Source organism: Pyxicephalus adspersus, chromosome 1 (genome assembly GCF_032062135.1).
Source record: "Pyxicephalus adspersus chromosome 1, UCB_Pads_2.0, whole genome shotgun sequence".
NCBI classification, from domain to species: domain Eukaryota; kingdom Metazoa; phylum Chordata; class Amphibia; order Anura; family Pyxicephalidae; genus Pyxicephalus; species Pyxicephalus adspersus.
In genome coordinates this window covers 168,131,514-168,157,054 of record NC_092858.1, presented here as the reverse complement: position 1 = coordinate 168,157,054, position 25,541 = coordinate 168,131,514, and the positions used below count along the sequence as shown (strand labels likewise).

Sequence of the window (25,541 nt, the reverse complement as noted above, 5' to 3'; positions counted from 1 at the left end):
GATAGATAGATAGATAGATAGATAGGGGATAGATAGATAGATAGATAGATAGATAGATAGATAGATAGATAGATAGATATGGAATGGATTGATAGATAGATAGATAGATAGATATGGAATGGATTGATAGATAGATATGAAATAGATAGTTGCAATGTGAATGTTGGAATCCATAATTGGGGCACTATAATGTCACCCCAGATTTTTTTGCAATGGCATTGACATCACTGGCTTTGCTGGGAATACACTGTTTTAGCTCCCAGTATAACAGGAGGCTGATCAGAAAACGTAGAAGTCATGCTTTTATTTTGTATTACACTTTGCTTCAGGAACAATTAAATGAAATATGATTCAAATTAAAGGCTTTTCACTGTTGGAAAGTTGGAAACCTCGATGCTTGATTCCCCGCTGCTTGCCAGGGATGCATATTTGGATCTCACTCTGATCGAATTTAGGCGGTGATAAAATAATTAAAATTATCATCACTTTCCCAGATAGTGAAGAATTGTTTGGTAGGGGATGAACTAAAACAGAAAAGCACCATGGTCCAGATGATGTAGTCTCTGGTCCTGCATTTATTTTGCGTGATGTATGCCCACCCACATTCCAGGGTTTGGGGAGTGGAGGAATGGATTGCTGACTATTATTAGGCGGTCTATTATATATATATATATATATTGCATGTATGTATCAGCCTGGGGTGCAAGGGCATATAAGTGGACCTATTACCAAAATTTACACATCACAAGGCTCAACAAATTCCATTATTTAAGTGCCCATGTACCTCTTTCCTGCCATTATTTTAAAATAGTGTTCCTAAGCTCCACTATATGACCCCAACACCCTAGGCAGCCTACACCACATGACTATAATGGGTATTTATCATTGGATCCTCTAGACTAGCCTTTCTAACTTATTTTGCCACTGACCAACCGTTGAAAAAGCAGTTTATTGAGGGCCAATGGGGGAAAAAATTCTAACTATTTCTGTAGACATCTGAAAACATCATTGAGGTCATGCAGCTGACTCTACCAAGTGGTGTTGGTTTTTCAAACCTTTGCAGACAAGTGGAGGTCAATCAGCCACAGTTTAGTAAAATGCTGTTTGAGGGGGTAATTAGCTGAAAGGATTCTTCCTCATGTTGGTAAATGGAATACCATCTTTATGGGCAACAGAAAAAATGATTGGAGTTTTGCCATTGGCTCTGTCAAGTGGTGGTGGCCCCAGAACCATGCAGGAATCATCAAATGGGAGGGCAGCCAGCCACAGTTCAAGGAGCCCCTAGCAATCTCTGGGGTACGGAAGAATTCTGGATGGGAATGGCTGCTATAAAGAATTGATTGCTTTCACTTCCAAACACTGCCTGATATAGTTACATAATGGAATAAACAAGGTACAACCAGAACAGATTCTTTGTTCCCAATTTGCACGTATATCTAGAATTTATACATTGCAATCATTTTTAAACGTTACACTCATTGATTAAATTAATGACATTCAAATGACCTTATTCACATGTATATCTTAAAAAAATATCATACTTCCCTTTTTACAGGGCTTTTTCCACACATCACAACCTGGGAAGCTCAATGGTTTTCAATCAAGGCTTTAATTGCACAAATGCTCAACTCAATGGACATGTATAAAAACAATGGGTCCCATGGGGCAGCCAAGTAAACATGAACAGCTGGCAACCTAAAATGAACATTTTTATATATAATGTATACATTTCTTATATATTGTATACAGTTATCATTTTTTACATATACTGTACACAACTGCCTTTAAAATTCCTGCGTGTCTTTATTTGTATCTGTTTAAGATCATAAAACAGCCCTTGAATTTAGCAAAGGTTGTACACTATGTCAAAGGAAGTGTTGAATCTTTTTAATGTTTTTGAGTTGAAGGGAAATCATGTTGGTTTTTTAATTTTATGAGCATTGTATAATAATGTTTTATTAACCATGGCTGTGTGTTTGGTGTGTAAATATATATGGGCTTAGGGGCAGCCATACTCATTGCAGGTTCAGGTTCTTGTTTTGCAGGGCAAACAAATGGTTGTGTTGAACTACAAATATGATTTATTGGAAGTAATGTACTTCTGGTGTGGCAAACCTTGGCATGGGACCAGTATGGCGTGTACCATTGCTGGATGTTCTCTAAATACAGGTAGTCCCCACGAGATAGGGACTGTAGGCTTGTTCTTAAGTTGAATTTGCATGTAAGTCGGAACAGGTAGATTATTTTAATAAATGCAATTATGTTTGTCTTAACATCTTATTAGGCAGCATGGTGTCAGTTACTGTATAAAATTCTCACTGTGAGTTAATCACAAACAAAGTAAAAAAAAAAAACTTTATGGAGCCTAGACATTCATTAACATCTGGAGCAAGCTGTGCTTTGATATGCAAAAAGAAACAACTGCAGAGTTTGTCTTGGTCATTAAAGAGTTACAAGACGTTGCAGAAGAGCTCACCCCCTAACACCACCCACAACCTCAGCTGTGTTTAGCAAAAGATTTCTTCTGCAAGTCATGCAAACTGCCCCCCTTCAAATCTCTATCCTGCACAAGAGAAAGCAGGGAAGCCCCGTTCGTATCTAGAAGTCGTCCGTATGTCCGATGTCCCTAACTCAGGGACCACCTGCATACTAATTGTCTGTTTATAGTTGTTCTAGGTAAGCAGCTACAGACTACTTCAAATCCAAATCATTAACATTACAGCCACATAACTAGCATTCTCCAAAGGAGAGCTCTGCAATGCCAACCTCCATTATTCACTTCTCACATGACAAGTTCCCTTTAAGAATGGAGAAAGCAATATAAAATTGAGATACTACTCCCTCTAGTGGTTCATCTCTATATATTAAAAATATTTAAAATTGCAAAATATGGAAGATCAGACTTGTAAAAATGTGTAAGTAGTGTCCCAAATACATTTATGATGCATATTATGGTTGTACTCACTAGGATTACAGTGTACTGTTATTTTTAAACAGAACATTCATTGCAAGGTACTCCTACCAAAAAGCAGCAAAAATACCAGGTTTTACATCTTCTTTTCAAAAGCGGAAGACCTCTTTTCTCAACAGAAATATAAGGAGTGACTAATCCCTGCTGTGCTGAGGCTAGAGCTTAAGGGATCAAAGTTTATTGCACAACAATTTGGGAACAGAGAAATCAATTTCTAAATGCAATGGGTCTGATTTACTAAACACACTTACCAAGGTGAAATATTACCTTGCAATGGGTACTTCTCTTAGTTTACTGAATGTGAAGAAAATGTACTTAGCAAAGTGAATCTGCAAGGAAATCTTTTGGTTACACATGATTGGTTGGTTGAAGAGCTTCACTTCATTCAATAAGCTTTCTTTAATATCCTTTAAAAGGAGATAATTCCCTTTGCTAATACTTTAGTATATACCGGTACTTTAGTAAATGAGCCCGGATGTGTGAAGTATTTGCATGGTGTACATTTCTTCTCACTCTGTGTTGAGAATTATCCCAATTTACACTTTGCTGATGAAGAACAGCAGAATATCAGAGAGAACATATCAGGGTGGCTGCCATGGCTGACTCTTCTTCTGGTTTGGGCTTCACTACCTTCACTGCTAGCATCATTTTGTCTCGGATGACAATAAAGAAATTAATTTGTTGGCAATGGCACAAATGCAACTTCCATTCATGGTCAATGTGAAGAATTCCCTTTACAGAAATTAAAAAGCATCATCAGTGTCATGTTGGCTCTGCCAAATGGTGTTGGCCCTAAACTATGTTCGTCAAATCAGATGGTAGATCAATAAGCCACACAGCCATCAAGGAACCTTGAGCAACCTTAGAGGAACCCTAGGGTTCCATGGACGTCTGGTTGAGAATGGCTGACCTAGAGTTTCACTCTCCTTGAGAAACCACATAGGTTGGTTGATCTGACTTCTTAGATATTAATGGCTGCATATTTGTTTGAGGTCAGTGACATATTAGGTTCAAGTTAGTACTTTTAACCGGGTCTAAAACATGGCACTTATTGAGGAACCAGGGAACCTAAAATTTAGGCAGATTGAACTTCAACTTTAACTCAAAACTTTAATAATATCCATTTAAAAATAGAATAGAATATAAATAAAACATTATACTGCTGATTGTTGTAGGATTTATAAAGCTCATTGTGTTACAAAATACCTCCTTATCTTTCGGGACTTTTCAGATGTTACTTTTATCCCCTCTGAAAGTTTAGGAAGGTTGTTAACACCAGGCTATTAATCTTCCTAGGATTTCCTATGCAAATTTTGTATTGAATGTAGAAATTGCTGTATTCAAATCAATCCCAGTGATTTCCATAAAATTCAATTAATGTCTGAGTTTTTCCGAACCAGTGAGTGCAATTTCCATAACGTTTTCCATACCGAGACAATCAATCAAGCGGGACTTGTGCTCTCATATTTCCCTCCACCACTCTACTTAACGATACAACAGTCTGACAGCATGATATATGAACCGGCCCCACGGCTAAACAAAAGTTTTGTAGGGAGTTAGGACTTGACAGTTAAGGAGCATCACAAAGCAAACTTTTACTTTTACTTACATATAGAATCCTGGAACATTGGCAATGAACTAACATGTGATAATCAAATCTTTAAAATTGATCTGCGGTCAACCTACCAAAATCACTTCTGGGTGCCCACACATATATGAAGATTCCAATAATCAGTTATTATTACCTAAATAATTCCTTTCTCCTGCAGGCTTCCTCTTGCTCAGATCCAGTTTTTACAATTGGCTTCCCCAGTTGTGTGGCCAACCTTCACCAACATTGTACATGAAGACATCGAGGGCCCAGGGCTGTCATCGGGGAGGTATTTTTTTACCAGCCCCAGGCCTTGACCTTTGCAATGCTGGAAATTTTACACATGGTGAGGAAAAGTTTACCTAGTATGGTGCTGAGAAATATCTGATGGTGGTCCTACATGGGCCTACCCACATGCCAGAAGAGCATCAGCTACTAAGTAAGTGAGAAATAGGTTAGGTAATTCTCTATATTACATCCCCTAGACTAAATGAGCCACAAAAGTGACTTTATATTGGTTTATAGGTAGTTTTTGCTTTTTCAACTTTTATTTTTTTAATATCACCAAAGATGTGACCTTGTGTAGGTTTCTGGGCATTTGATAAACATCTGGTTTTCTGTGTTTTGGGTTTTGGAACCCAGCTAGTATAATAGAGGGTGATCATTTCATAAATAAAAAAAGGAATCCCACAGCATTAGTGGTTAGAAACAAAAAAGGTAATCTGAGCCTGAATGTACAACAAGCTGTTCCCCTACCTTAGATCCGGTTTTCACCCAAAATTGCCTGTTACCACAATTATCTTGTGGACTGACCATGGAGTTGACTATGGACTGAATATGGATTTCCTTTTTTTCCTATGGAAGAAGGATCGCACCACAACAACAAATGCAAGGGCAACACGCGCAAACATTGGTGCAGTTTGCTTCTCCTGAGTGCATAATAGCAGTTTGCTTTGTACTTGGAAATGGGTAACCATTTGGTTTCCTACTGCAAGTGTGAAAGAGAGAAAATTGCACAGATCCATATAAAATATGACTGCAGCTTTATCCCAGACATACATATCACTGCAGAATATGGTGACTTGAGCGGACTACCATTAGCAATGCTTCCTGAGGGTAAGTAATGGGACATTGTGCACATTATTTCAGCATATGCCAATCCTGTATGATTTAATGTCAGCACATGTCAGGATGAGATGAATCTGACAATACCTCCATGTACTGATTCATGTACTTGCATATTATTAGACATTAATAGTACTACAGACTCGCGTCTCTCACTGAGTGAAGAATGTTCAGATGTCTAATGAATCACTTGATTAATGTCATTAATTTAGTACATTGTGCAGTCTGTGGAACACTTAAGGGAATAGCAAACCTAATTTACCTTAAACCTAAATTACCTTTATGTAAAAGAATAATATTTTCATTCACAAATTTGTCTGCTGAAGAACAAGTCCTCCCAAAACTATAATTTTCGGTATGACTAGATGAATGCTGCAGCCAGACTCATCCATCCTTCCCTCCGCTCCTCTTCCGCTGCATCTCTTTGTAGTTCTCTCCATTGGCTTCCATTTCACCTTAGAATCAAATTTAAGCTCCTGTGCTTTGCCTCCAAATCCCTACACAGTTATTGTCCCACTTACATTTCTGACTTGGTAAAAAAATACTCCCCTAGCCGCTCTCTCCGCTCCTCCAATGACCTACTAATGACTTCCTCACTCATAACCTCATCACACGCACGGATACAAGACTTCTCTAGAGCTGCCCCGACTCTCTGGAATGGTCTTCCTCGTCCTATTCGGCTTGCTCCTACTTTCTGCTCATTTAAAAGAGCGCTTAAAACCCATTTTTTTAAACTTGCCTACCCGTCCTCTTCTGTTTTTTGAAACCACCACTACATATCTCCCATACTATTGTGTGTCAAATTCCCCCACCTACTAGATTGTAAGCTCTTCGGGGCAGGGTCCTCTCCTCCTATATCACTCTCTGTATTAGTCTGTCATTTGCAATCCCTATTTAATGTACAGCGCTGCGTAATATGTTGGCGCTATATAAATCCTCTTTAATAATAATAATATTAATGCTGGGGAGTTAAAATGGGCTTGAACTAAAAAAGTGAAAATTTATAAGGAATAATTGTTGCTCCTTAAAAGAGCAGTGAACTTTCTGTGCCCAGGCATACTGGGCCTGGATCATTAAAGCTCTCCAAGACTGTAGACAATAGACCATCATGGGAGAACCGGGGTGATCCAGCAAACCTTCTCCCATGATAGTCTATCTGCTCAAGTCTTGGGGAGCTTTAATAAATCGGCCCCAGTGTGTTTTAGATTCAGAAGCCATAGTAATGCCTGGAGCTAACAAGGGAAAGTAGTGGACGGAAAGGCAGCATGACTAGGTGCTAGGTGGGTCGAGTATGGTTGAGTGGATAGGTAAAATAGGTGGCTGATTTTCAAGTAAGGGGGAGGAGTGCGGAAGAAGTTTTTAAAGAGAGTAGGACAGGAAGTAGGGGGTTAGTCATTTGAGAAAATAATGGAAAAAAGTTGCCCTCCATTTAAAAAGGAGCTTGGAGCTGATAGTTCTTGGTAGGTCCTTGGAGGACAGCATTAGGACTGTAGTTAAGCAGGTGGGAGAGTCATCTGGGTGTTGCATCACCTAACTGTAAAGTTAAAGGTGAATGGTTTTGTGAGGGTAAAGGGGGTGTCAAGTAAGGTGGTAGAGATGTACTTGATAGTACCACCTTACCACGGTAGGACATCATGGTAGTATGGTACACCTGGGGGCGATAACACATGGGTGATTCAGACTTCCCACCCACAGAGGAAAACAGCATGGTTGGTTGAGCATTGCTCTTGAGGACCTGCAACCAGGATATGTTACAGGATTTGTTGTATATATAATATGTCTATCTTGGTTGTTATAATATGGTATAGAAATGAAAATGCTGTGTTAATTTGGAAATTTAAAGTAAAAAAAGGGGGTTATGGCAACAAAGTGACCTAAAAGGCCATTCGCCAAAAGTATATGGTGTGTTCTCAGTTACTTGGGAAGATAAAAGGTGAGGGAGGGGAATAGTGGTAGGTGATGTGTATTTTGCACAAGTGAAGGACAGATTAATTTAAACATCAACATTTTATTCTTACACTTTTGATCCGATACAATGGGATCTAAGTACTCTGGAGTACTCTTATATCAGAACAATATATTGTTAAATGAATATATATTTGAACCTCAATCTTTCAAATTACAGGCCAAGTTTTCCTAGGTTCTAAGCTCTGCTCCCGGAGCTTCTCAAAGAAGGAGATTATTGACTAGAAAATCATGTGACAAAAGGCTACATGAACTTCTTTAGGAACAGAATGACCAGATTCGATGCTGGTTTTAGTAGTCACTGAAAAATTCAAAACTTTCCAAATAAGGTACTGGTATAGCTGGTGACATGGAGTGGTGGTTGGACAGTTTTGCCTGAAGCCACTAAGTATTTTTGTGATTTTGGCATAGTTGCTGGATATTCTAAATCTTAGATTGCACTGACAGTAATTCCTATTTCTATGTTATCCATAGTTCTACAGCTCCTGTTCTTCATGTTAGTTTTATTCTATATGGTCACATAACACTACTATATATTATTGTAAAAAAATGTGCAGCATTTTGGTATTCAGTGGCACATATTCTTGAGAACTTATTGGTTCTTGGATCTAACCATGTTCTCTGTGTAGTTTTACATCATAGTTTCTGTTTTTGTTGATTTCTGTTGACCTCACATTTTATAGCTAATGCTAAATGTCAATATTTTTAATTGTGTGTGTTATTTAACAGTGTGATGAGAATTAAAGAATATTCATACCATAAAACTTTTTTTAGAAATAGGGAAAAGTTAGAACCCCTGTTTCTTTTGGACTCCATTAAATAGATTTGCCTTCATTGCCTGTTCTTGTGACTGTTTACCTAACGGAAAATGAGGAAAATTCTGCAACAAGAAAATAGATAACATTAAAAAGCTAAAATATGTTCTAGAATTCCCCAACTTAGCTTGACATTGAAGCAAATTTATGATGAACAGTGCCGGGCAATTGGAGATATGTTAAAGATCTGATCACATTTGAGGTCAAGCGCCATAGCATTGCAGCTGCAACTGTACGCTAGGCCTTCTTGTAAAACATAAATATCTAACCACACAAATGCTCTTTAGGTGAATATGCCCACTGAGCACACACTCCATAATAATGTGGCCTTCTATACTCCTTCTAAAAGTAAAGCCTTTAATAGTTGAAGGTGGAGAAGATGGAATTCCATAATAACTTTCATGGTTTTGGAATGAGATGTCCAACATTTTTTCTTACAGAGGTAATGGAATATGATATATGTTTTCTATGTGTTCCTTTGGAGATTATTTATGGCTAAAATATGTATTTTACACTGCAAACACAATGGCTGGTGACATAGGTACCATAGTTAAAAAGCCAATACAGCCACAATCGTATCTGGATTGGAGGTAGGTCAACCCAAGACTTTGGGGTTCTCAATCTAATATCCTAACCATGGTCCTATGTCAGTTAAACATTCTAAGGTCAGTGTTTGGGGGTAAGTAAATTAACTTTACTGCATTTGTTTTGAGATGTTGAAGGAAAAGTTCCTGAAAGAAACCTACGGAGAACATGCAAACTTCCTACAGACAGTTTCCTGGCCTGAGAAATGGGTCTTGGTGCTGCAAAGGCAAAAATGCTTGGCACTGAGCCACCAAGATAATATCCCTTAATTATTCCTTAAAGAGGAAATTCTACCTGGTAATGCAGTTCTTTTCTACTTTGCTACTCTTCCTCTGATAGTTACGTGCCAACATTTTCTTACCCAGTTGTCTTCCGCTTCTCCAAGTTGACCCACCTATGATGTCGGCACAAAATCCAATAGACCTAAGAGCAGTCAGCTTTGCAGGCAAGAAATCTTGCAAGATTTTGCCCCTACATTCCTGGGCAGTGGAGGGAAAACATATAACCTTTGCCTAGGCAAGGAATAAGATAGTGAAAACTTTCCCTAAAAAAGATTAAAAAGATACTAAAACAAATTGTGATATACAATTTTGGAAGAGGGATGGGGTAGGGAATTTAAGGTTATCAGCTGAAAATAGTTTTAGATCCACTTTATTAATCACAAGTTGTGAGCGTAGAGAAGTTGCCGAAGATTCTAGCATTTCAGAGTATGTTTTCTGCCCTAGAAGCTCAGTTCATATCAGGACACAATTTTACATACTGCCTATAAAAATAATAAAGCAATTTCCCTAGTAGCCTCACATTTCAGCAGTAAACAGACGGAGATTATTGTAATGCTTTTTGTTTTTTGCTGTAGAACAAAATTTTCACACCAACAATTCTAGAGGGACATGATGTAAAGTTGTAAATTAATTTGGATCAAGTTGAATTTTAAAGCTGATCCTTTTATTGAACAGATTGGGATGCTTACTGGGATGTTTTTTTTATGTCAAAGGACAGCTAAATGAAGAGTCTGAACTTCTTCAGTAACTTAACCACATTGGCACCAGTTCCTTGTGAAATATTAAGCTACAATTTCAGTGATGCTACTAGTTTCTGGTAAATGGATAATTTGAATTGTGAATGATAATATGAGTTTATAGTGAATGTATAAGCTATATGATTGGTGACTTCCCTTGCATTTACTTAGGCTCTATTGCTGTAAAGTTATTGAACTCTAGCAAATAAATAAGCTTTATTGTTAGTGATGTCACTGGTATCTAGTGAATTGAAAGTTTGCATTGTCAGTGTAGTTACTGTTCCCTAGTATAACCTGGAATCCCAATGATGTCACTAGTCTCTAGTGAATAAATAGACTCTACATTCACTAATGCCACAGGTCTCTAGTGAATGGATAGCCTACATTCTCAGTGATGTCACTGCTCTCTAATGGACCTATAGCCTGTATTCCCTTGTTGCTGCCCCATAATGAATGGAAAGCCTGAGTGATGTCAGTTCCTCTTTAATGATGTCACTAGTCTCTAGTGCAGTGTTTCTCAACCAGGGTTCATCAAGAGGTTGTTAGGGGTTCCTTGAGCTTTGAGCAATTTGTGCTTCTTGAGTCAGGTATTACTGACACCCATTGTATTTTTGGCTATTCATAAGGATGACATTCTTCCCAATGGCCAGTAATGTAAGAGACATTCTTCCTTATGACCACCACACTAATATACTGTGAGCTGTGTATAAAGTAATTGTATCAGGGTTTCCTTGAAGACCTAAAAGTTATTTTAGGGTTTCCCCCATGCTATGTCCCCTATATTAAGAGGTTGAGAAGTGCTGCACTAGTGAGGAAATAGGCTCTACATTGTTACATCTCAGTGATGTCACCGATCTCTAATGAATGGATAGGCAGCATTCCCAGTGATGTCACTGTTTTCTAGTTAATGGATAGGCTGCATTCTTAGTGATGTCACTAATCTCTAGTAAATGGATAGGCTGCAATCTCAATGATGTCACCGATCTCTAGTGAGTATGAAGGCTCAGGCTCCACTTCTCTCCATGGAATATGTAGGCAGCACTCTTTTAAATATCGGTCTGGAAAATGATATCTTTACACGTTGGAAAGGAGTTTTAAATGAATGTAATACATTATTGCTGTTTAAAAAATTAAAAAAAATGATTCTCTCAATCAATGTTCTGAGGTACAAAACTGTTTTGTGTTGCCAGTGCTAGTCATTAATTATTATGCCATCCATCATAAGTAGGTGTAAATTAACTTACTGCTGAGGGTGTTTTATTCTTACAAATTAGATTTTGCTTTGATGTTGACAGTTTATAAATTCAGAAAAAAAAAGTTATTGCTTAACCAACATACCTTGTTTGTTTTTGGCTGGTGGTTTATAGCATTTAAATGATGCAAAGCATGAAATATTACAAGCATTTATTAAAGATGAACTCCATGTGCTTAGCTAAAGATGGAATACATATATAAGAGCTGCTTTGCCTGCCAGTGGTTTTACATGTCTGTCCATCCGGCTTTGTCACTTTGCTCATTAACACTTACCGGTCTTGTCCCTCACAAGCCTGCAACTGGACAGTGAAAGGAAAAGTCGTAGAATTATAAAATCTCTCGCCATAGGTGTTCCTTGCCTTGCAGTGCAACTGATTGGCTACTTGTGCTTCTTCTCTCCACTCTCACCTACAGAGAATGCAAGATCTCATACCAGGTCACATCTGACTGTGCACAATGCTTGCATCTAAAAATTAAATGTATTAGTGAATACAGAGCTACGTCAATTTGTCTCTTTTATATCTACCACAATTTTAACTTAACAGGTATTGTATGGTATATTTGTTTTTTTACCTAAATTAGGTAAACTAAATTTTTCCTTGAAACTATCAATATGTAACAACATTGAAAACATGTATTTTATATGTGCATTTTATATTTATACATAGGAGGCAACCATATTTGCTCATGACATACTCAGGATGCAATATAATATGATGGCTGTGCTTTACTAATCCATTTCAGAATGTACGTCTATGACTTGTCAATGACTTTGTAGCCTCCACTTTATATTTGCCCAATGCCCCATTTTATTTGAAACATTTCCTTTTTGCCTGGACTGATATCATGGCTCACAGAGGACACATTAGTGTAACCTCCAGTGCCTTTGCATGGTTTGGCTGTGTTTGCAAATGCCTGACATATGTCAGTATGTGCTGCAGCCATATTCCAATGTGATTTGGTATCAATTACAATGTTGCAGTCTGATCAATGGGCTCTGGGTAACTGAGGAAATGCTTCCTCCTGTCTGCAACATGACTGTGGAATGGCAGAGAACAGCATTCAGTAAATTCCTCCCACACCCTACTTGTTCAACCCAAAAAAATATTGCACAATACCAATAGTGGGTAAATGGCCCATAGCCCTTTATTACAAATTTAAATAACCTCCTAAATACCAATTAACAATAGCAAATACCAATAACATACCAAAGGACATAACATCAACAATAACATAACCACAGTTTACCTAACATTCTCTTAACACTACCCTGAGACCCTTCTTTACTCTTTGGTTACCGGTCCTCGAAGGCCTCCCCCCTCCACTAACCCCTCTTAGGGATCTGCACCACCATGCTATATATGCTGCCAGCTGCATCCTCACCAAGCCTGGGAACAATATCACCAATTTTCACAGTCCCAACCCCACAACCTTTTCAACCTTAACTGTTTACCGTAACATTCTGGAGATTCCACACCAAAGATGGACCTCCCACCCCACTGATACCACTACTAAAAACCAACGTCTCTGGAGGACCTCATCACAACAGAATCAACCTCCCCAAACCAAATGGTCAGGCGGTTGGGCAAACCTTTTCTCACTCTGCCCCATCAAACGATGGACCACCCCGTCTTGTTCCTTAACCATATAAAACTTTAATCTCACCCTACCCCAACATCACCCTACCATACATAAGTAACTCATACATCCCAACCTCATACAACTCATACAACCCAACCTTAAACTCTTAACCCTTTTCTGCCTGCTCCCTGTCCCCAGTCACGTAGGCTTTCCATTAGGCTTCCCTGCGCTCTCTCGCTCCAGGCCTATCTGACTGATGGCATCATCTCACCCTAGGCAATTTCACTGGAAAATGCTTTCAGGTGATTTTTTAAAATATACTGTTTCTGTATATTGTGACATAAAAGAATATATTCAAGCAGAGCTGGGAAATTATTGAAACGTCCACTTTAAGTACAGAAGCAGAGGCTACATAAAGTTTTGTTGGGAGCTTTTAGGTAATCTGCAAATGTAATGCAATAACAAAATTATTGTAGTGCATACACCAAGAATGTAGAAAGTAATTTCAGATATAACTGTAAGATAATCTTTTTATGGATACAGAAAAGAAATAGCAGGTGCTGTGTGGTGTCTGTGTTTGGAGAGAACATTTAAAAGTATAAAATGAAGTCTTTTCAGAACTGTAAGTGAAATAACCTCAATTTAGTCATTTTAGCCAGGTAATTCTGTGTATTTGTCAGAGGTAGCAATTGCTAAAATGATCGGTCTTGACAGTTAAAATGTTTTTAAAAGTCGCAGTAAACCAGGTCACATCACTTCTACAAACTGCCTTGTTGATGGTTGCTGATATGAAAAAGAAATGGTGTCAGAGATCAGATTATAGGAAAGAAAATTTAGGAAGAGAGTGACGAGTGCTGGGTATGAGTTTGTGTTGAGACTGTTTGTACAAGTAGTTTTGAACCAGTAGGGTTCTCTCGCACATTCCTGGCATGACTTTGGGTGCTCAGAGTTCATCTATTCCTGCTTCACCACTATTTGCCCCAGTCCATCTTTCCCTCCCTTCAGAGGCCGCTCAAAAAATGCAATCACAATAAACCCCCCCCAAAATATTACCTGTTACCCAACTCTAGGCACTGGTGTTACAGGTCCTTGAAAACTTGGGGTCTGCCACCAATTCGCCCTACTGCTGCCTTACTGCACCTGTGAGTAACCCACCGATTTCGGAACGATCCAACACATGCAGCCCCTTGACCATACCTCAGAGACCCCATACCTCGGATTGGTCTCTCCACCCACTAAAACTATTCTCCAAATAAATCCACCTCTGAGAACACCAAACTGCCCTACCTAATCCCCCCCACCAGTCCCCACCCCCTTCGGACATGCAGGTGGGCAACTTCTTGCTTCTTGTGCTGTTTCCAGGAAGTACACCTCCCACTTCCTCCTTCTTCTGTTTATATAGCCTACTCTCTCTGCCCTTTCTACCAACTCCCTCAATCACCTTCCTCTCTTTGACCCCACCTTCTACTTAAACCTTTCCTCTTCCTAAACCCCCTGTAATTGCAGCCCTCTCCCTTGTCTCCCTTGTCGTTTCTCTGGGCTTTACTGAAATGCCACTCATTATATGGGGTCAAGAACAAAAATATTATTTACATTTGTCATGAAAAGGCAAAACAAACTGGAGTATCGAAATATCCCCCTTGATCATGACTGTATGTAGAGGATGATGAATCTGGTAAACGGATTCTGGACTGGGCTTTATTAGCAGATATTAGTGCAAAATTGTGCAAAATTGCACCAAATTTTAACAGGTTAAAAGGCACCAATGTGATCTCAAGTTTTATCATCTATATTTATCCCTGAAAAAGAGGGTTTGGTATTCTAAAACGTGTTGAGTTGGCATGAGAAATTCCAACAAAGTTTTTAACCTGGACCCCCATATACAAATAATGAACTGCAGTTCAGTTGCCTAACTTTATTGCACGATTATTTGATGGCAGGAGTAATACTGAATGACTGAATGACCTATTTATGTTTTATAACATAATATAATTTATAGGTATGTATGTAGAACCATCCCCTGTGATGCTATAATAGCGAGGGTGGTAAAAATATACAACACAATAAATAATTCAAAGATCATCGTCATCAACGTGTTTATGTTTACTGATCCACAGTATAGGCAGGAGCACAGATCTGCACTAATGTGGTGGGATGGAGATCCTCCAAAGACAGGAAGCTACAGTAATGCCCACATGATTGAAAGAACTTTAATCCAAAGTAAGAAAGGGGTGAACCAGGGATAGATGGGCTGGGAAAGAAATAGCTGGATGCTGAGAATGGACATCTTCCAGCCAGAAACTTAACAGATTTTTTAATGCACTGTGATCTTGATGTATTAAAGTTCTGCAATTTTAAATAAGATAGACTATCATGGAAGACCCTGGGATAACCAGCAGACCTGGAATGGATTTGGTCCACAATTGAAATGAATAATCCAAAGATCATTGCCATCAACGTGTTTATGTTTACTTATAGTCCAGTATAAGCAGGAGCACAGATCTGCACAAATATCGTGGAATGGAGATCCTCCAAAGACAGGAAGCTGCAGTAATGCCCACATGATTGAAAGAACTTTAATCCAAAGTAAGGAAGGGGTGAACCAGGGATAGATGGGCTGGGAAAGAAATAGTTGGATGCTGAGAATTGACATCTTCCAGCCAGAAAGTTAACAGATTTTTTAATGCACTGTGATCATGATTTAATAAAGTTCTCCAATTCTACAGAAGATAGACAATCATGGAAGATCCTGGGATAACCAGCAGACCTGGAATGGATTTGGTCCACGATTGAAATGCTTTGCCAACAATCACCTAAGTTTACCCATGATAGTGTATCTTCTCCAGCTTTGGAGAACTATAAAAAAACGGCCCATTGTAAGAAGCTCACATTGTGCAATTAAATCAGAGAAGGCAAATTTATTAGAACTGTGCAAGACTGGAGGGGCAGATCTGAACCTACTGTATCTCTATCGCACATTTACTGTTGCTGTGGATAAGAATATCAATCATCATTTTTTTATTTTGATGGAGCAAAACTGGATAGACAATGCAGACATCCACTCCAGCGTGTAGATTTACTTACTGTATAAGTCCTTGTATATTCTGAAGATCAATAGGTGAAAATACCTTTTGGATGACTGTTTGTGTTAGAGAGTATCTCTGTCTTCTCCGCTTCACTAATGTATCCATGCATAAACACACAAAGCCATTTATTTGTCTTCTGAGTGATAAATTGCATTCCTCGGAGACCTGTGAAATCCAATGAATCCCTAAGTGGTATAAAGGGAGGGAAAGACATTCAGCATGGTAAATTATGACATTTACAAAATTATTTACTTAAAGAACATAGTATTCAACACTGGAAAATCTACATTCATAGGGGTTGTTTGGGCAAAATATAAAAATACTCTCCAAACAAGGCAAAGTGAACATATTATGGCCAGGGATGAGTGCTTTACTCTTTAAACCCATTTTACATGACATATACATTTGTCAGTTACAAAGATGTAATCTGGTTAATCCAGACAAACATGTTTTCGAGGAGCCTCCCTATGTCAGCACATGAGCTCACATAACCGATGGCACGTTAAGGTGTCAGAAAGACAAAATGATGATAAGTATTTAAACACAACTTTCCATTTTTAGTATCTGACAGAGTAGGCAAAAGTTAGAGCTTCTAATAAATAATATGTCAGACCAAAAACATTTATATGCCTAGAGTGGGGAAGGATGAGTCTGGTTTTTGCTGCTGTATTGCTGCTGCATTAGAAAGATTTAGCCTCGTTTGCTGCCTTGGTGACAACAGTCTTTCCAGACAGGTAATGAGAAAGAATCTGCAACAGCAGCACAGATATAAAAATCTGATAGCATTTCTAGCGTTTCCCTATTTCACTAAAGCAGAGACCCAGAATAGTTGAAATAAGCTTCTGTAACCCTTTAAAATCCCATTACCCCACCCTAATTTCAATTTACCTAATTACATCAAAGAAATGATTTCTCTACTGTTGTAAAATTATGGATTTGCCATCATTTGATTGCATCCAGAGACAGAAAGCAATTTCTGAACAATGATCGAAGGGGTAGTTTTTGAAGTCAGTGGATCAGATCTTTTTTTGTATATGCTCCGGGTCAGATATTGGGTCAGAAAGTACTAAAGCCTTTGGATCACATATGTTGACAGCAATACAGTTCTTGGATTTTGCTTCCTGTGTAGCTTGGGCTAAACACCCTAAAGACACCCTTGCAGTGGGCTTCCCCTGCACTTCAAGGATTATTAGTTTTTTTGTCTGGGGAGGGGGGTTAAATGAGTTATACCTATCTTATACTATACTCCAATGATCCCCCTTCCAACTGTATGACCAATTCCCCAAAGCCTTTTTGCTGCTCCATTAGTTGCAGGCATTCTGATGTCATCAGTACAATGTAGGACAAGCTCTCCTGCATTGTGTGATGAAAGCCCGTACACAACCTGGAGCTTCAGAGAGAAAAAGTGGCAGCTACTGGGATAGGAATACGGTAAGTAAAACTGCTGTTTATGTTGCCCCAGACCAAAACAGACATGTATTCCTTGCAGTCTGAATTAAGCCCCACTGCAAGAGTAGCCTGTAATCCCATATAAAATTGTATAGAGGCAATCTCCATGGCTAGGGACACCACAGCCTTATCAGAATTAGATTTCCTAAGTAAGCACTTGTTACTCAGGAGATGTCCAAAGGGCCCAAATACAACCATCAAGCTCCTACAGGAACTCAAGTGGATAGCACAATTGGTGAAAGCTGTGCTGTGACTTACAAGGGAAGAACTACCGGTAGGAAGTTGGTGTTTGATGATGCTCTGGCACTGCCAGCAATGTAAATTGGGTGGAATCAGCAATAGCAAGAAAGTATGGAAGTGATGGTAATAATTTAGTCCAGTCTAGGCCAGCCAGGGTTTAGTGGAGCCCTAGGGTTCCTTCAAAGGTTGCCATGGGTTCCTTGAGCTGTGGATGACCTTTAGTTGGTACCTGCATAATTCTTGAGCCAGAACCGGCACAGCCAGAAGTGTGACACCAGATATCATTTTTATAAGGATTGCCATTGTAAGGGGAAAATTCTTCCAACTTACCACTAATGTAAGGGGGATTTTTCGCAGTGACAGCTAATGCATTGGTTTTAGCAGGGGTTGCCCTGAGACCTGTGATTATTACAGAGGATCCTTAAGCTGGCCAAAGCTAATGCATCTACTAAACCCTTTAAGGGACGAATCTTCATCTTGCTGCATGGAATGGTTTTAGCACTTGATTCCGCTCGCCCTCCTTCAAAAAAAGACAGAAACCAATTTTCCAAAGATTGTTTTTATTTTTTTTAGAGAGGACAGAAGATTGTGTTCTAGCTTGTCATATGTGTTTGGAAACACAATGATACTAAATTGCCTAACAGAGTTGATTCCTGTTAGGCCCTTCACTGCTGAGCTAATGTAGTCTGAGCGGAAGACAACTTTGTATTAAAATTACAAGTCCTCCCTCCAACTGTCACTAAATTGTTCTACTCACAGTCTGACAGCAGCCATAAAGCAGAACGTGACAGATATAAAACAGCAAGGTCCCGCTTTTGCGCCATGGCAGCACGCTGAGAAAACGATCTCATCCTATATATCGTTGTCTGATTGATGAATTGATATTCTGCATGACTCTGATGGAAATTTCTCAGCACCTGACTGTGGGATGCAGAGTGCACTTAATGCCAGCATTTCATGCATTCCTTATGTCTATTGTTCAACTAGTGTGACACTAACTGAAACTCCCAATAGGATATGTTTCGGTAAAGAAAAAAGTGAATTGTTTGCTGAAGTTTCTTCAAACAATGGCACCTTTTGAAAGGTGGAATTCCTGAACCCCCGTAGCACTTAGTAAGTAGCACTCCAACTTACGATGGTTCGAGCTACGATAATTTGAATTTACGACGACGATACTGATACGGAAGTTTCGCGTGGAAGGCAAAACGTAACACTGTATGTGGTACGATATATTGGGAATGATGATGGGATGTACACATCTCCCGCCTTTTGAGATGCCTCACTCTTGCCAGCGATTGACAAAATTTAAGTATACAGTACCACTCCATACTGATCAACATTATTATTATTATTATTATTAAACAGGATTTATATAGCGCCAACATATTAGGCAGCGCTGTACATTAAATAGGGATTGCAAATGACAGACTAATACAGACAGTGATACAGGAGGAGAGGACCCTGCCCCGAAGAGCTTACAATCTAGTAGGTGGGGGAATTTCACACACAAAAGGATGGGAGATATGTAGTGTGGGAAGTAGTGATGGTTTCAAATGACAGAAGAAGCTGGGTAGGCAAGTTTGAAAAAATGGGTTTTGAGTGATCTTTTAAATGAGCAGAAAGTAGGATTAAACTTTCTATATAAACATTCTATAGGACCCGCAGGTAGATTAAGCCAGTTTCTGACTATGATATTTTCAAGTTACGATGGGGTCGTCCTAGCCCATCCCCATCTTAACTCGAGGACTACCTGTAGTACCCTCTTGCCAAACTTTAACACTATAGGATACAATAGTGATGTAGGGGTCAGAGGGAGGAACCACTGACTGTTGGAAAAGACAAATCAGAATTAATTTTCCCAAATTGAAATGGGGAACCTCTACTCCAAAAAATATGGAGGTTGCCAATACTATCCTCTCCTTCTAATAACACTAGTGTTATAGTGTATAGTAAATGAAGTATTTGCATGATTGATTAGATTGCATCTTTAAAGCAAACCCATGTCTCAGTCTTAAAAGAAAATGCAGCTAAATTAAAATTGAATAATTGGTTTAACAAAGTAAAACATCCCCTAAAGTGAACCAGTTTTTGCCAATGCAGAAAAACTGCAGGTTAACTTTAATGTCCAAAAAATACAATGTGATCACCGCCTTCCTCCCATGTGACAGTACTGGTGCTGGGTGATTGGCTCAGTGCTGTCTCATGTGGGTGGGGAGAGTCCTGTGCAAGCTAGGAGTACCTACAGTTGGAGCTTGCACAGCACTCTCCCCAGCACAGAGCAACAGGGGATCCTAGGAAAGATTTACACTGCTGGAAAGGGGGCATTAAGGCAAATCTGTTGATTTGCCCCTCATGGGCAAAACATAATTTGGTTTAAGTTACTTTTTCAGTAGCAAGCGAATGTCACTAACAAAATTAGTATTCTTATATAATTGCGGTCCTCTTCAGGGAGTTTCCCAGGCTGTGCTATAGCAGCCTATTAAACATTAATATACCTTGGAGCTGTTCACAAATGATGTGTCCTCCTACACAGCAGCAAAACTGTTTATCCTTTCATAATATTACCCCACGGACAATCCGGGAACACCACACCGGTAATTGGGAGCCTGTGTGTACAGCAATTGTGCCTAAAACTGTGACCTGAAATCATTACAAATGATTGTTTGGAGTAACAATTTTTGAGGAACTGTATGGGTTCTATCAGAAGTAAAAATACTTTTTGCAGATATTGGATTTGGATAAATAAAATTATTAAAATACTGCATTTCATCAGGAAGAATAGAACTTATACGCAAAGAAATGTTTTACACCATGTGGGTTGTTACTTAGGTTGACCAATCAGCTCCAGCTCTAAGTTACTTTTGGTTACAGTCCTGATGAAGAGTAGGCAGATGCCTAAAACACATTGGATATCCTGGAAACTTCAATAAACATTTCAAACTGTATAAGGGTGGCTATGGCATACCACAAACTTCTGAACACAAGCACTGCCCTTCCTGATGGACTGGAGTGCATGGATCTTTTTGTTTCATCATATGTATTTTAATGTTGGATGCCTACTCAATACAGAAAATAGGCAATGTGCATGAGCATGTCCATGACTACTCCCAGTTGCATTTACTAAAAGGGCCCCTTCAGTTGTACCATTTGCTGGAATAAGGAAGTGTACTGCAGGTTAAGAATTATTGTAAAAAACAAGAAAATGTTATTTATTATTGGCAATCCTGTACTGCATCCGATCATAGAGGTTTGTCTCCTGGATCAGGTAGACCTCTTCTGAAGAAAAAGTCTTTTCAGCTTAGTGAGTTGTAGCCAACGACTTCCCATTTCAGTCAGCTGGCACCAGTCTTAATAAAGCCCAGGATAACTCAGCCCACTTACTGATAAGGTGTTAGTTTCATCTTCTTGTTGGGTTTATGGTTGCTCTACCAACAACATGGGGCTCAGATAGTATAAAAAGATCTTGCATTTTTTTGCAAGGTTTGATTTAAATTTGACTCCACGTAGCCTAGAACAATGCGCCCAGGAGTTACTGCATTAGAAATAAAGTATGTCTTCTATCATGTTTTATAGTCAGTATGTTTTACTTTCTACCAAGAGAAAACAATATAAATGCTAATGTATCTGCATTTTAATTTGTTTTGCTGATAAAGATATTTGAACTAAAATTCTTTTTCCTTTTATTGTTTATAGAGACAGAGTTCTGGACCAACAAGTGGCAAGGACAACAAATCAGGTGGGAATGGTAAGATTGTGCTTTGTATTTTGGTATTAAATTGAATATTTAATGGAAGGCTGTACCTGTAAAGAAATATGGTGGAACCCATCGATGACCTCCTTCTAAAATTACTGTTTGGCTGTCTACCTCTGGCTCCGATACTTACTGAGGGACTGATGAATAAACATGACCTTCTGAATGCGGGAGAGAAAGATGCTTGCTTTCTATTTGGAAGTAGTGGCCTCTCTGCCAACATCCAACTTACAATATAGCCCTTCAGTCAGCAGTGCCCATGAGCAGGGCTGTTTGCTGAGATATGGGTCTGACTTACATTGTCCGGTGCAGATTCAATGTCTAATCTCCCATTGGCAGAAGCTGCATTGTAGAAAAAAATACATTTTTTAAATACTGGAGACCAAGTGCTTGCCTTTATAGTCTAATCTGCACAAAAATGCCAGGGTCTATTTGGCAACTCCTTAATTTAATTATGTTGCATTATATTCTACTATAGGTAAAGGCAAAGGATCTTTATATTACCACCACATTTAGCCTGTAAACCTCAATTCCGGATAGGATAAAAGTGTATTGTCTGTAGATAAAGCAATAGTGTACTGTCTGTAGATAAAGAAATTCAACTTTGCTTGTACTAGAATATTTAAAACTGTATGCTTCTACAGAATGCAACAGAATTTTGTTATGGTCATGTTGGGTGGTCAGGTCATGTTGAAACGCAAGTAATCTTCATCTAACCCATTATTCACATAATGCTGAGATGAGAACCAACCCATGTGCTTCCAGCCTGGAACTGGGCAGAGTGTAGCTTTATATTAGCAATGTCATTCCTGGATGAACGTAGCATTCATTGGCTAATTGACATGATGAGGGATGCACAAGGACTGCATCAGAGGTCTAGTACAGAGTATTTCTCTATAGTGTGGTACAACTGTATTAGGGTATTATCAAGTGATTTATCATGCCAGGGGTGCTTTCTTGGTTGGTCATGCTGGGTGTGTAGCGTTCCACATAGAGTTCAATGGAAATGTATTATAAATATGCCCAGTGGTCGATTATGTTGGAGGTCAATATGTTGGTTTAATGTTGGAAGTGTATGTATGTATGTAGTGTTCTGTCTAAAGGATGACATAGAATTATGATCACATCCAGTGGTTGGTCATGTTGGAGGTGTTGCATTCTATTTGTAGGATGACATAGAACTGTAATAATGTTGTGTGTCTATGTGTAGAATTGTATTAATGTCATGTCCAGTGGACAGTGATGTTGTAGTGTTCCGTGTATACAGTAACATAAAATTGTATTATGATCATATCCAGTGGTCACTCATGTTGGAGGTGTAGTGTCCTATGTATAAAGTGTAATAGAATTTCATTATTATATACAGTGATAAGTCATGTTGAAGGTGTAGTGACCGATGTGTGTAAAAGAATTTTGTTATGATCATGTATGGTGGTGGGGAATGTTTGGGGTGTAGTTTTTTATGTAAAGTGCAAAAGAAGTGTAATATGTTCTTTGTTCAGTCATGTTGGAAGTGTTGGGTTCATACAGTGGAGTGTAAACGGTTTGTTCTATAGTCATGTCCACTAGTAAGTGATATTGAAGGTGTAGAGTTCTATGTAATGTGTGTAATATACCTTGCATTATGATCATGTTCAGTTGTGGGTCATTGGTTGGGGGTGCCGTCTTCTATGTATAGAGTATAATAAAATTGTATTACGGTCACGTCAGGTTTTTTGAGATCTCTAGGTGTTATAGTGGTTTTTGTTTGTATAAAAGTTATATTATGAACTGATCCATCAGTAAAATAATACTGAGTGTTGAAGTGTTCTGTGTCTGTACAAGGCGTTATAGAATCAGCTGAGGTTGCTCATGTTTTCCTGATGCACTGGTATCTGAATAAACCACTTCATCATCCAAGGTCAGCTCTTCCTCATTCAGTGTCTTATCTCTCTAAAGTTTCTTGTCAGTGATTTTCTGCTCTTGCTTTTTGAACAATCACTATGCGCTCCATTAAGCCATAGATGGAAAAGAACAAGAATATATTTTTATATATATATATATATATATTATAATATATATATATATATATATATATATATATATATATATGTATGTTGCAGTGGTTAGGGAGAATAAAATAAACAAAGTTTTTTGGAGCTGGTGGCATTTTTTATTTTCAGCTAAAGCTAATTTTATTAAGGATTGGGGTCTGTAGTTTATGGAGCATGGGCATGCAAAACAGTAAAAACAGAAGGACTACAAGAGGACCACTATCAGAAATGTTTGCGACACCTATTAAATAAGCTTCTTGGCCCCACTTCCTTATGTCTAAAAAGTCAAGCTCTTTTGCTTAGGACCTGGTACAGAAACATCCCTCGTATTCCCTGATGTTAGTCCCGGGCTACAAGCAGAAGATCCCCATATTGGTCCTGAAGCTTTAAGGTGTTAGAGAGTCCAAGAGAAATAAATGCAGAATGAAGAGTGGGAAAAGTAGAAGAATTGGTTGGTATGTTGCTACTGAATAAAGCTTGAAGATAAAAACCTATGTGGGGGGTAACAGCCATAAGGCCATAAATGTGTTGGTGTGAGCAGTGTGAACAGCTTCATGATACGCCTATAGGGTGTATGCCCATAATAGCCTTGGCTTACATGAATAATTCTGGCTATCATTCATCTTATGGGCAGCATGTGGCTCAGTGGTTAGCACGCTGGCCTTTGCTGCTCTAGGTCCCAGGTTCCAATCTCGGCCAGGACATTTTCTTCATGGAATTTGCAGGTTCTCCCTGTGTTTGAGCGGGTTTACTCCCACATTCCAAAAACATGCAGTTAGGTTAATTTGCTTCCCCCCCCCAATTGGCCTAAGACTGTGTTAATGAGATGGTAGGGACATTAGAATGTCATTGTGAGGGACAGCTAGTGATATGCCAAAGGATTTTGTAAAGTGCTGTGTAATAAATATATTGACACTATATGAATTCAAGTTCATAATATTAAAGGATACCAGTGTAGAATAACATGGCCAGAGATTGGGTGAGTATTGCAAAATACAAAAGCAATGTTTTTATTTTATTTGTTGAGTAATTTATTAGAAAGAAGAATACTTACAACAGGAAGTTTACTTTATCATCTCCACTGAAACCCTAGTGATTACCTTCTTCCATCTCTCTCAGTCATTTACAGAATTATGACTTACTAAGTATTTTCTGTTTAGATAGAATGTATCAGATTTATTTTAATGTTCCTATGTAAATATATTCAAACACTAGTCAGAGTAATGGATGCTTTCTATTTGCTTATGGAAACATGATAGGTTGCGGATATTTGCATTGGTTTTATTTGCAGAATCCTGCAGAGATTGTGTATTGTACCCAAGTATTGATTTGTGACTATATTATCAGCCCAGTCTGGAAAGGTGTGTGTGTTCCTCTCTGTACAGGTGATTAATATTACCCCCGGGGTATCTTACTACTAGCATCAAGAGCTGCTGTGGAATTAAATAATTATACATGAGAATCCACAGGCTGAACAACCATCCAGGCTTTTTCTGTAACTAAAATTTCACATTGGGGTAGAAATTTCTACTTTACAAAGGAGCATTGGGGCCTAGGAACTCCTCCTTCCTCCTATCAATACAAACCATAGTATTTTTTATGCAAATCCTTCTTTTTGGAAAACTTCTTGGCCACTTTAGAAATCAACTTTTCTCTTGGTGGCACCTAATGACATATTAGGCGAGTGAACTGGAAATACCCTTTAAAAATCCATGAATATGATATAAAATATGATCTAATGGTGTGTTAGAAAGCCAACAAATAAAAGAGACAAGCCAGTATTGGTACAGATAAGAGGGAGAGACCCCAACAACCAAAGAAAAAAGAACAAAGACCATTTGACTTACCCCCCCCCCAAAAAAAAAAAACACAACATATGGGCAACTAATAAGGTCTTGAGTTACGCTTTAACTATTCTAAATAATACAACAATATATAAAAATATATATACAAATAGTTTATCCAAATTCTAAAGAGAGAATTTTTATTATCTTTAATTTTACATGTTATATAAGACTTATCAAAGGTTTTTTTTTTTAACTCAGTATGTTGGATTGTCCTTTGTTTTCAGTTTTGG

At 38.5% G+C, this 25,541-nt stretch overlaps 1 protein-coding gene across 2 annotated transcripts in view; it reads left to right on the top strand.

The window, feature by feature from the left end:
- The window catches only part of PCP4 (Purkinje cell protein 4), a 44,114-nt gene that overhangs the window by 1,685 nt on the left and 16,888 nt on the right, over nt 1-25,541 (top strand). Inside the window, exon 2 of one of the 2 annotated variants that reach the window (XM_072399587.1) lies at nt 21,374-21,416. In XM_072399587.1, coding sequence (XP_072255688.1) covers nt 21,374-21,416 — 43 coding nt within the window. Of the gene's footprint in view, nt 1-21,373; nt 21,426-25,541 lie in introns of both variants that reach the window. The other variant, XM_072399579.1, reaches the window with a different exon arrangement.